The 12688-nt window shown below is 39.8% G+C and overlaps 1 protein-coding gene across 1 annotated transcript; it reads right to left on the bottom strand.

Moving 5' to 3' along the window:
* Positions 1-1226: 1226 nt before the first annotated feature.
* LOC138884925 (uncharacterized) lies at positions 1227-1896 on the bottom strand. The gene is made up of 2 exons (XM_070165794.1): positions 1876-1896; positions 1227-1793 (listed from the first exon to the last, which is right to left on the bottom strand). Exons 1-2 carry the CDS (start codon positions 1894-1896, stop codon positions 1227-1229), a joined length of 588 nt encoding a protein of 195 aa, XP_070021895.1.
* Positions 1897-12688: the final 10792 nt, after the last annotated feature.

Below are 12688 nucleotides of genomic sequence, written 5' to 3' on the forward strand. Positions count from 1 at the left end.
GTCTAGTGAAGATATCTCCTTATTCATATGTTTTGTCTTGTCTTTCAACCTCTGTAACTTCAGCCAAATTGAGTACATAGTATGCCCATGTACTTGTTGATTCCACACCTCATGAACAACCCTTCAAACTCCTTATGATTTAGCAGCACATTATATAGTCTAAAAGGCTTTGGCAGATGATTTTTGGCTACATCAATGTTGATAATAATCGGGGAGCAGTCAGATACTCCTGTCATTTAAAAAACTGCCTCTAAGCTATTGTAATGTGTAAGCCAAGAAGCATTCCCAAAAGCCCAGTCAATATTGCTGTATATTCTACTCTCTGCATCCATTTTATTATACCATGACCATTGACAGCCTTTCCTACTTAATTGCCCCAGTCCAATATCACTTATGCATTCTTGAAAATCCACAAGTCCAGCTTGGTGCACAGGTTGCCCATTGATCCGACCATTAACAGACAATACATTGTTGAAGTCTCCTATGACCAGCCAAGCCTCATGCATATTACTATGTATTTGTCTGAGCTGCTCCCATAGGCCCCCTTTTTTTTATTTTGTTCTTCCTGCATACAAAATGTTATGTAACCTGAAAATTTTTATCCCTTGTCCTTCATTTGGCAGTGTATCAATTAAGTAGTTGCCAACAGTATATGGACCTGCACCATGTTTTCCTTCCAAAAGAGCCAGATTCTCCCAGAGTTACTTATAACTTCATTTGAGTATACTTTCCAGTCTTTACAGAATTTTCTTTTAACTTTTATCACACTCCTAAGCTTTATCTTTGTCTCAAGGTAGCCTAGTAAAGTGATTTTATGTTTCAGCAGAAAGGCCTTGAGTTCTTTCTGCTTATAGGGCTTGATCAGTCCTCTTATATTCTAAGAGCTTATAATCATGGTGGATTTTCCTCATTGAGGCCAATCCCTTCAGTCACCTTTCCATTTCTTCTATCCTCTTGTATTCTCAATGGACTATATCTATTCCTTTTCAGCATATTCTCCAAGTCAGTATCAGTTAAGGCTCCTTTCTATTGTGTAAGTCCTTGAGCTTTCATCTTTTGCTTCCCTCTAGCTTGTTGAAGTGGTTGTATTTCTACCTCTTTCTCAGTAGTTGGCTCTGCAATAACTAGAGTGTCCAGTTGTTTCCGTAGTTGTTCAGGATTCCGCTCCTTCTGCACTTGTGGTTGCTCAACAACAGGTTTCACTCTCCACTAAATAGTAGGTTGTTTTATGTTCTGATTCTTAGCTTCTTTCCCCTGCCTCTGTTGCTTTTTATCAATTTCTCCATGTTGCTATTGTTGGCATTAGTCTGCTTTTGTTGTCTCATTGTTAGAGCCTTCACACAGTTCTCATCATGTTTCCCTGTTTGAAAACACTCCTCGCAAAAGGAAGGTTTCCATTCATAGTCTAATGCTTGTTCTCTATACTTTCCATTTGCATCTTCAATGAGCAATTTAGCTGGTAGATCATGTGACACATCCATTTCAACGAGCATACGCGCATACAAAATCCTATCCCGCTCTGCTGTAAGTTTATCTGAACATATAGGTTTGCCTAAGTAGCTGGCTATACAGCCCAAATTCTCCTTTGTCCAGTATTGGATTGGTGAACCTGGAAAGATGGCCCATATTGGTACATTACGAGTCAGTTCTTTACTCATCCGGAAATTCGGATCCCATTGTTGCAGTATCATGGGCCTATTATGATATGTACATGGGCCTTGTTGTATAAGTTTGTTCTTATCTTCCTCAGATCTAAATATAAATATAAAGTACTCATCATCATGTAGGAATACCTGTGGTTTAGTGATAAAATTCCACACACCATACACAAATTTTAACATTTCTTTGAAAGAGGGAGTTCCACCTAGCACATACCCAATTAGCGCTTCTTTCCATTTCTGGGTTTGCTGTGCTACTTCAACTAGATTTAATCTGATAGGTTCTAAATGTCTTTGCCTTATGTTTTGATGATCTAACAAACTTACTGTCAAGGACCATATAGGGAACCTGACACGCTTGGACTATACTGCAAGTTTAATGGATTCCAGCTAAATGTGAGCTGCTATAACTTCAGGAGATAACCAAACAAGGACCTGATACCTTTGTGGTTCCCCCATAGCAGTACAAAGTCAATTGGACACAGCTGGAAGCGACATGACTGCCTGCACTGTTTCTGCCTGCACTACACCAATGCCTACTTATTCCTTGACCAACTAAAGTGCTTAAATCATTTCAAATGATGTCATTAAGGTGTATCAACAATAAGTTTATATCAAAACATCACTTGAACATTTCTGTTTCTCATTCAAGCCTTTTGCAAAACAGAAAAATCAATTTTCATGAGCTTGAAGAACAAAGTTAAACGCTACTACGAACCAGTTCCTAATGTTAGTATTTTGTTGTCCTTGGTTGAGTTGTAACTTTATGATTGTTCTTATTGTATCTCCTAAACTGCTTAGCCAGAAGCGCAGATTAGGAACTATTTTGTAAAATCTATAAACTCTCTAAGTTTATGTTGTGACTAGGTTTAGTCATAAGTTAAAGTCTTTGTTACTAGAGAGTGACAAAGTGGCTTGTGGTGAGAGTATCACAAGTTAGTTAAAGTCTTTGTAACTAGAGAGTGACAAAGTGGCTTGTGGTGAGAGTACCACAAGTTAATTGAGTTGAATCCGTTGTAATAGAGTTATTACAAAGTGGCTTGTAATAGGTGTTTACAAGTTAGTGAAGCTGAAAGCCTACAGGTGTAGGTCGTAGTTTTTGTCCCTTGAGTTGGGATTTTTGCACGTAAAAATCATGTGTCTCATTTACTTACAGTTTTACTTGCATTCTCAGCATAACCTCATAGAGGACCAGGAACTCTATTGTTTGGTGGACTCATACAAACTAAAAATTGGTATCAGAGCGGGTTCCTCCTATCAGGCTAACACCTAGGAAGGATCCTTATGGCTGCTCCACCAAATTTTGAAGAAGGCCAATCTACATACCAACCACCTAGGTTCAATGGACAATACTATGGGTGATGGAAAACAAGAATGCATGATTTTATCATGGCTGAGGATTCTGAGTTATGGGATATCATATGTGATGGTCCTTATGTTCCAACAAAGGTACTGGAAGAACTTTCATTTTCAATGTCAAAAACCAGTAAAGAATACACCGACACCGACATGAAAGATGTGGAGAAGAATTTTCATGCCAAGAAGATTCTGCTATGTGGAATAGGACCTAAAGAATATAATATAATCTCTACTTGTGACACTGCTAAGGATATATGGGAAGCTTTGCAAACAGCTCATGAGGGAACCACCCAAGTAAAATAGTCTAAGATCGATATGCTCACTACCGAGTATGAACCCTTCAGGATGAAGGACGATGAATCTATTCAAGATATGCACTCAAGATTCACTTCCATCATAAATGAGTTACACTCACTGGGTGAAACCATTCCTATAAACAAGCTAGTGAGGAAAATCCTTAGTATTCTGCCTAGCCCTTGGGAAAGCAAGGTGAATGCTATTATTGAATCAAGGGACTTGCAGGAGCTGAATATAGAAGAGCTGGTTGAAAATATGAAGACCTACGAGATAAAGAGGAAGATAGTCAGTGAAAGAAGAGAATCAAAGAAAGAAAAGAACCCGGTACTCAAAGCTGATCGTAATGACTCAAGTGAGGAAGACAATGATATGACTTACTTAAACAAAAGATTTCAGAAGATGGTCAGAAGAAATGGAGAAATCCTAATAAGGGGCAGCTCTAGAAAACCAAAAAACTATGATCTCTGTCATAAGTGTGGAAAGCCTGGACACTTAATCAAAGACTGTCCTCTCTTGAAGCAATAATTCTCCAAGAACAACCCTGAAAAAGCAGCTAAGAGGAACTCAGTTCCTTTCAAGGGCTTCAAAAGAAAGAGATCTGCTGACAATATGATGAAACATGCTCTTGCAGCATGGGGAGATTCCTCTGGTGAGTCTAAAGATGAAACTGATGCTGGTGATAGTTCCATGATGGCAGTCGAAGGCGAGGAAAATAAATAAGACTCAACCTTTGCTTTAATGGCCCAATCAGATGATAATAAAGAAGATGACAACAAGAAGGTAAATTTCAGGGATGTTCAGAGAAATCTGAAATACTACTCTCCTAAGAAACTTATGTCTTTAGCTAGTGTATTGATTGATGCCTATCATAGTCTTGTGGAGGATAGGGATTCCTTGAACTTAGAACTAGGAGAAGTTGAACAAACTAGAGATAACTTAGTGGTTGTAGTTATTGACCATAAGGAAACCATTGAAAACTTCAAAGAAGAAAGAAATAATCTCTTGGCAGTAATTGCAGACCTAAGGGAACAATAGAGAGACCAGAGACTAATTCAAAACTTGGAAATTCTAGAAAAGAAAAAGAGATAGCCAGTGAGGAACACATTAGGCTTGAAAATGAGTTGAAAGTTATGAGAACTAGGATATGTGTTGAGACTAAGAAAAACAAGTACCTCCAAACTGATCTGGAAAGAGTAAAAAATAATCTCAAAAAGTTCCTAAAGTGGACCTGGTCCTCAGAAGCTACCACTGCCGCATACACTAATAATGGTATAAACAGGCAGGGAATAGGGTTCCAAAGGGAGAAAACTTCTTACAACCTCACAGCAAATACGTCACTATTTCTGATAACTGGCTTTGTACCCACAGTGGGAACAATGGGCGCTTCAAATAAAATTGCTCGGCAGGGTTCAATCTATTCAGAAAAACAAAGTATTTGTTGAAAAAGTGACTACAAAAGAGGGACCAGGTTCCACTCACAAAAAGTGCATTTTACCTGCATGGACTAAGAGAGCTCTTATTCATCCTCTTGCCTACTACAAGGGACCCAAACTTGCTTGGGTTCCTAAACCTAACTCTTGATCTTCTTGTGCAGGGAACAGTGAAAGGAAGCGACAATAATGGTTTATGGATAGTGGGTGTTCAAAGCACATGACTGGGAATACCATGGACTTTCTTTCACTAAAAGCCCTACAAGGATGGAGTGTATCCTTTGGAAATGGGAAAAAGGGGTACATTCTTGGAGTTTGAAAAGTCGGGAAGTCACTCACTCATTCTATTGAAAATGTGTACCATGTTAATGGCCTTAAGTATTGTCTCTTAAGTGTCTCTCAGATTTGTGATAAAGGAAACAAGGTGGAATTCTTGTCCAAGATATGTACAGTTACTAATCCGGTAACTGGTAAAGTGGTACTTGTGGCCAAAAGATACAAGAACATCTATGTTGCTGATTTCGAGTCCTTACAAAGTGGTGATCTGAGTTGTCTGAAAGCTGTTGATGATGATGCTGAACTGTGGCACAGAAGACTGGGGCACGCAAGTTTTTCTCTTTTGAACAAACTAATTTAGAAGGACCTAGTCCATGGTCTTCCCATGTCAAAGTTCAAGGTAGAAAAAATCTGTGATGCATGTGCTAGAGGAAAACATGTGAAGTCCTCTTTTAAGTCTAAAAGGGACGTGAGCACCTCAAAGCCACTATAGCTTTTGCATATAGACCTATGTGGTCCTATGAGAGTGCAAAGCAGAGGAGGAAAATGATATATTTTTGTGATAGTGGATGACTACTCAAGATTCACATGGACTCTATTTCTTAGAACTAAAGATGAAACCTTTGAGGTGTTTGTGGCCTTTGTAAAGAAAATCCAGGTGAAGATGGAGTCTAGAGTTACATGCATTAGGTCAGATCATGGAACAAAATTTGACAATGCCAAATTTGATGAGTTCTACAATGAAAATGGCATCACCCACAACTTCTTAGCTCCTAGAACTCCTCAGCAAAATGGAGTAGTGGAAAGGAAGAACAGAACTCTGGAAGAGATGGCAAGAACAATACTAATCGAAAGTGGAATTGCAAAGAGCTTATGGGCTGAAGCGATCAACACTGCCTGTTACTTGGTGAACAGGTGCATGATCAGATCTCTCCTGAACAAAACCCCATATGATCTGTTGAATGGAAGGAAACCCAAGCTAACTCACCTAAGAACATTTAGGTGCAAATGTCATGTTCTCAATAATGGAAAGGATCAGCTTGGTAAATGCGATGCCAAGAGTGATAAAGGAATATTTTTGGGCTACTCTTCTCAAAGCAAAGCGTACAAGATATATAATAAGAGGACTCAATGTGTTGAGGAAAGTGTTCATGTTATTTTTGATGAGTCTTATCCATCCTATGAAAAGAATGCTGAAGAAGATCAAGATGGAGAACCCTTACTAGTTCATGGTGAAGTCATTGACATGGCAAATGGAAAGGTAGATATGATAAGTCAAGTAAAAGAGTTGAGTGAATACAATACTATCTCATCTTCAATGGAACCAGGTACTCCAATTACAACCATTGAAGCTGAAGAAAGACTGGTTGATGCAGTTCAGGATACTCCACTAGCACCTGAGAGAAGAACTCAGGAAAACCAGTCAAATGTACCCACATTCTCTCTAAATGAATCTCAGACGTCTAATTAGAGACACAAAAGCTCGTATCCTCTTGACAACATAATTACCCTTCTAGATTCCAGAGTACAAACCGGGTCAAAAGCCAGAAATTCACTTGCCTTCTTAGTCTTTCTCTCCCAAATAGAACCCAAGAATATCAAGGAAGCCTTGAAATATGCAGATTGGATTACAGCCATGCAAGACGAGTTACATCAGTTTGAAAGGAACAATGTCTGGCACCTGGTACCCAGACCCTCAGATCGAACCATTATAGGAACCAGGTGGGCATTCGGGAACAAGCTTGATGAACATGGAAATACCACAATGAACAAGGTCAGGCTAGTGGTTCAAGACTACAATTAGGAGGAAGGGATTGACTATGATGAAACGTTTGCTCCGGTCGCTTGCATGGAAGCTATTAGAATCTAATCGCTTTGCATCTCATATGGAATTCACCTTGTTTCAAATGGATGTCAAAAGTGCATTTTTGAATGGACTTCTTAAGGAAGAAGTCTATGTGAAGCAACCTCTAGGGTTTGAATGTCATGAACACCCTAAATATGTGTTTAAACTGGACAAAGCATTGTATGGGCTGAAGTAGGCTCATCGTGCTTGGTATGAAAGGCTGTCAAAGTTCCTCTTAGAAAAATAGCTTTAAAAGAGGGAAAATTGACAACACCTTGTTCCTAAAGAAATGGGAAAGGAACCTGCTCATTGTTCAGGTCTATGTTAATGATATCATTTTTGGGGCAACAGCTGATTCTCTGAGTGAAGAATTTGCAAAACTCATGGGAAATGAGTTTGAAATAAGTATGATGGGGGAACTGAACTTCTTCTTGGGTCTTCAAGTAAAACAGTCCCCAAAGGGTACATTTATTTGTCAGCAAAAATACATCAAGGAGCTCTTGAAGAGGTTTGACGTAGAAGCATCAAAGGTGATAGACACTCCCATTGCTACGGCCACTTGACTGGACATGGATGAAATTGGGACTCATGTGAATCAAACCATGTATAGAGGAATTATTGGGTATCTTCTCTATCTTACTGGCAGTAGACATGATATTATCTTCAGTGTGGGCTATGTGCAAGGTTTCAATCAAATCCCAAGGAATCTCATTTGAAGGCAGCCAAAAGAATTTTGAGATATCTTAAAGGAACACAGGACCTAGTCCTTTATTATCCCTTAGTTGACAACTTTAATCTCATTGGATATGCTGATGCAGACTACGCAGGTTATCTTGTGGACAAGAAAAGCAGTTCTAGAATGGCTCACTTCCTAGGTTCATGTCTCATCTCTTGGGGCACAAAGAAGCAAAACTCAGTGGCTTTTTCAATATTTGAAGCACAATATGTAGCCGCAGCATCCTGCTATGCACAACTTTTATGGATCAAGCAGCAACTGGAGGACTTTGGGGTACTCACTAAGAGTGTGCCCTTTCTATGTGACAACATCAGTGCACTCAACATGGCCAAGAATCCAGTTCAACACAAAAGGACCAAGAATATTGATGTGAGTTATCACTTTCTGAGGGACAATGCGGAGAAAGGGTTGATATGTATGAAGTTCTGTAGCACAGAAGATCAAATTGCAGACAACTTCACCAAGGAATTAAGTAGGGAACATTTTGAAAGAAATAGAGTAAAGTTGGGGCTTGTAAAGCCCAATTGAGAACCCGATTCCTCATTATTTGGCTATGAAAAATCACTTTCAAGAAAAACTAGCTAAAAGTGTTTTCTGGCCATGTCTAACTCACTTCAATACCATTGCAGGTAAACACGCATGATGAGTATAGAAGTTGTAGATGTAGTGCATGAATGATAAAAGAGGATTCATACTTTCAAATAACAGGTCAATAACCTGATTCTTGTACCAAAGGTTAGTAGTTCTGTGCATTCTTTAATACACCTCTTAAAAAGATACAAAACACAACTGCCATGTCATCCAACTTTTCAAACTCTACTGTTATGTCTCTTCACTTCAAATCGTTCCATCTCCCTCTGAAACATTGCACTTCTCCATGCCCAACCGTCGTTTCAGAATCGGTACCTATCTCTCTGTCTTCATAACTATCCATTCCTGATAAAACCCCCTCTGTTCTCCATAAACCATAAGTCCTCTATTAGAACTTTCTAAAGCACCTTCACTCCATCTTTCCAATGGCCGATACAAACTCTGACCTCCCTACCTCAGTCATACCTATCACTGAAAAATTTATGGAGTCCTCCGCCCCGACTGAGCCTTCATTAACCAACCTTACCCTTCCTACTAAAATCACACCTCACCCAGATTCCCCGTCTCTCTCCATTTCAGAAACCCCTAAAAACATTGATCTGTCCTCTCCATCTTCTGAGGTTCTCACTAATCAAAGAACAAGTAGAGAACAAAGTCAAAACCCTGAGGTCACAGAGGGTTCCGCCATTGTTGCTACAAATTCCATGGTAGAAGTAGTGCCAATTGAAGAAGAAAATGTTGTAACCATCTTTGTGTTGTTTGCTAATGGTGTACTGCATGAGATCATCTCTCAGAAAAATGAGGTACAGGGTATGGGGGATGAAAGGGCCATTATAATTGTTGAAGGCACTGCACTAGCAGAAACTATTGGGCCCTCACATGAGGAATCTAACCCCTCTCCGGAGGACCCAAGTAAGGGTTCTTATTCCCAGGACAGTTCTGCTCCTGCATTCGCTGTTGTGCCTTTGGACATACAGGAACCTGAGATGAGGTCCAGTGATGAGGAGGACCTCGATAACCTGGCTCTCGATGCGTTCATAGTTAAGCGAAGGGTTGTGCCCACTCCTGAGTCTTCCACCAAACGACCTACTACCAGGTTACAAGCTAAGGTGGCCTACGACTCTACCCTTTCAAAAGAGCAGAAAAAGTAGTAAAAAACAAAGGAAGAAGCTGGTGAAAGACGGTGTGCCCGTAAGTGAAAAGGCGATCCCTATGGTAGAGGTGGAAGAGGAAACACCTGATGAATCTGGTTCATTGGTGAGATGGTCCCAGAAGAAGAAGCAGCCTGCTTCAGTAGAAAGAGTTTCAACCCCTAGTTCCAAGTTAAAGGATGTTGTGAGTGAGTTCCCGATGTCTAATGAGGATGTGTTAGTCAAATCCAAGGGAAAGGAGAAATCAAGTGGTAGGAAGTCTGGAAAACGAAAGTTTGAAATTGTTCAGGAACCTGGTTCTGTGAAGAGGATGAGAAGTGAAGTCAACCTTGGTTCAGAACGCCTCAGTCACCAAAAGGTTTTGCTGGGTTGTATGTTTGACCCAGCAATCTTTGAGATGGCTGGTATGCGACAAATTCTTGAAATGTTTGAGTTTCAACAATGGGGGCACCTATTCCAAATAGATGCACCTAAGGCATATGAGGATGAGGTACAAAGCTTTTTTGCTAGACTCTTTCCCGTCGAGACCGATCATATCTATGCTTTGGTGAATGGAGTAGATATCATGTTCGATGTAAAGTTGCTTGGAGACATTCTTGAAGTTCCTTCAGTTGGTGTGTCCATTGTAAAGGATGTATGTTAGTTTAACTTCAAAAATGCCGTGGTAAAAGACAATGCAAAACAAAAGGAGGACCAGATCCATAAGAAGGCGTTGTTCCCTGTCTATCAGCTGCTTTTTGAATTGGTAAACAAAGTTCAATTGCCTCGAGCTGAGAGGAGGTCAGTAACGTCCAAGTGTGACCTGTTCTTGATGGAGCAACTGGATAGTTTTACTCCTGTGAGCCTGCCTGCTATTATGATTGAATGCATGCAATAGGTAGCCACCTTCAATGATGGTAATCGTGGCCTTCCCTACGGGTTTTTGCTTACGCGAGTGTTTAAGTTCTTTGATGTGCCACTAGGGCAAGCCAAGTTGGGGACTAAGAAGCAGATTTTCTCACAGAAAACATTGGAAGAATGTGAGTGCATAGAAATGAATGGGGGGATAGGAAGTACATCAATTGTCTCACAGCTTATTAATGCTTAGAACAATACAGCTAAGGAGATTCGTCGGTTGAAGGATAGGAATGCTATCTTGGAAGGTCAGCAAGCCCAAGGGGTTCCGGCGTCAAATGATGAAGTAGCTAGTTTGGCAAAAGATAATTCTGATCTCAGGGCACAAGTAGAGAACCTGAAAGTAGAACTGCTCCATGAGCAAAAGTCGGCCAATGCCCGAATAAACCTTGTTCTCCAAACACTTGCTGCAGCTTCCAAGCCCTCTACTCCTAGTGCCCCCTAAGTATCCCTTCACAGTGACTAGTTTTTGGAAATGTTCTCTTAAGTTTTTTTTGTTTTGTTTGGCAGATGTTTTTTTTTGTGGTTGGGATAAAACACTACTGCTCCCATCTTAACAGTCCAATATTGCCTTTGCTTTTTATGCAAAGTCATATTAAATCTTATTAATATAAAATCTATCCTCTTTTATTATCTCATTGCTTAAATTTTATGTTTCTCTTCTCTATCATGTTGTGTGCACATATGTGGCATAAGTTAACTCGGCTAGACTTTGTTATGTTGTTTATCTGTTTATGTATTTTTAATGATGCCAAAAGGGGGAATAAATAAAGTGTAGATAATGAGAAATAAGGAAGGCATACAATCAGGGGGAACTTGTGGAGAGAAGGTTCTAAAGTCAGGGGGAACTTGTGTTGTGATGACCCAAAAGGTCATCACTTGTTTTAAAAGAAAAATCTACGTTCTAAGGCCTTAAAAACCTCTTTTAGCATCACCTCAATTTGCATGCGCAGTCCGGGCGCGTAGCCGGAAAGCCTATATGTGAAAATCTGTGAAAAATGATAAATTTTGACTATAAAATGAATTAATTTGACTTCAATCAATGTTTTAGGTAAACGGACCTGGACCCGTGATTTGACGGTCCCGAAGGGTCCATAGGAAAATATGGGACTTCGGCGTATGCACGGAATCGAATTCCGAGGTCCCAAGCCCGAGAAATAAATTTTTGAAAGAAATTATTTTTTGAAAAATATAAAGGTTTTTGAAAGTAAAATATTATGTGAAAACTGTGGTATCGGGCCCGTATTATTGTTCCGGAGCCTGGTACAGGTTCAATATGATTTATATGTGTTGACGGTAAAATTTGGTAAGAAACGGAATCCATTCGACGTGATTCGGACCTTAAATGCAAAATTTGATGTTTAAAGAAGTTTTGAGAAATTTCATTGATCTTGAGGTTTAATTCGATGTTCATGATGTTATTTTGGTGATTTGATTATATGAATAAGTCTGTAGGATGCTTTTGAGGTAGTGTGCATGTTTGGTTTGGAGCCACGAGGGCTCGGGTGAGTTTTGGATAGGCCACGGGGTGCATTTTAAACTTAGAAAAATTGCAGATTTTCAGTTGTGCATAGCAGGCCAGCAGGCTTCGCATTTGTGAAGCCTGGCTCGGAAATGCGATATTGCAAATGCGAGTGGCTTATCGCAATTGCGAAGGAAGCCAGGCCAGCTCCAGTCTCGCAAATGCGAGGCTCCTTTCGCAAATGCGAAACTCCCTTGTTCAGCCTTGAGTCGCAAATGCGACCCTATCTTCGCAATTCCCATCTCGCAATTGCGAGACCCCCTTTGCATTTCCCAACCTAGCAGAGGTCGGGGTTCGCAATTGCGAACCCCTGTTCACATTTCCCATATCTGAGACCTGCAACTATTATACTTAGACGAATTTTAAAACCATTTTCACATCTTTCCAAAACACAAACTCCTTAGGGCGATTTTTCAAGAACAATTCTTCTTCTAAATCGATTATAAGTTAATTTTAAATCATTTCCTTCAATAATTAACATCTTTTAACATGATTTTAACTCAAAAATCAATGATTTTCATAGGGGAAATTGGGTGTTTTGGGTAGAACCTAGGTTTTTCAAAATTGGGGATTTGGACCTCGATTTGAGGTCCGATTTAAAAATAAATTATATATTTGTGTTCATGGGGGAATGGGTAATCGGGTTTTTGTTATAACCTCGGGTTTTGACCATGTGGGCCCGGGGGCAATTTTTGACTTTTTGGGTAAAACTTTGGAAAACTCATTTTCATGCATTGGGGTTGATTCATTTAGCGTTTATTGATGTAATTAAGTAACTTATGACTAGATACGAGCAGAATTGTGGTAGAATCAAGGGGTAAAGCTATAATTGAAACGTTAATTGTGTTCGTGACATCGAGGTAAGTATTTGGTCTAACCTTAGCTTGAGGGATTCGGAGTCGAGTCCTATTAGCTATTTGGTAATTGT

This window comes from Nicotiana sylvestris, chromosome 2 (assembly GCF_000393655.2).
Source record: "Nicotiana sylvestris chromosome 2, ASM39365v2, whole genome shotgun sequence".
Taxonomy (NCBI): domain Eukaryota; kingdom Viridiplantae; phylum Streptophyta; class Magnoliopsida; order Solanales; family Solanaceae; genus Nicotiana; species Nicotiana sylvestris.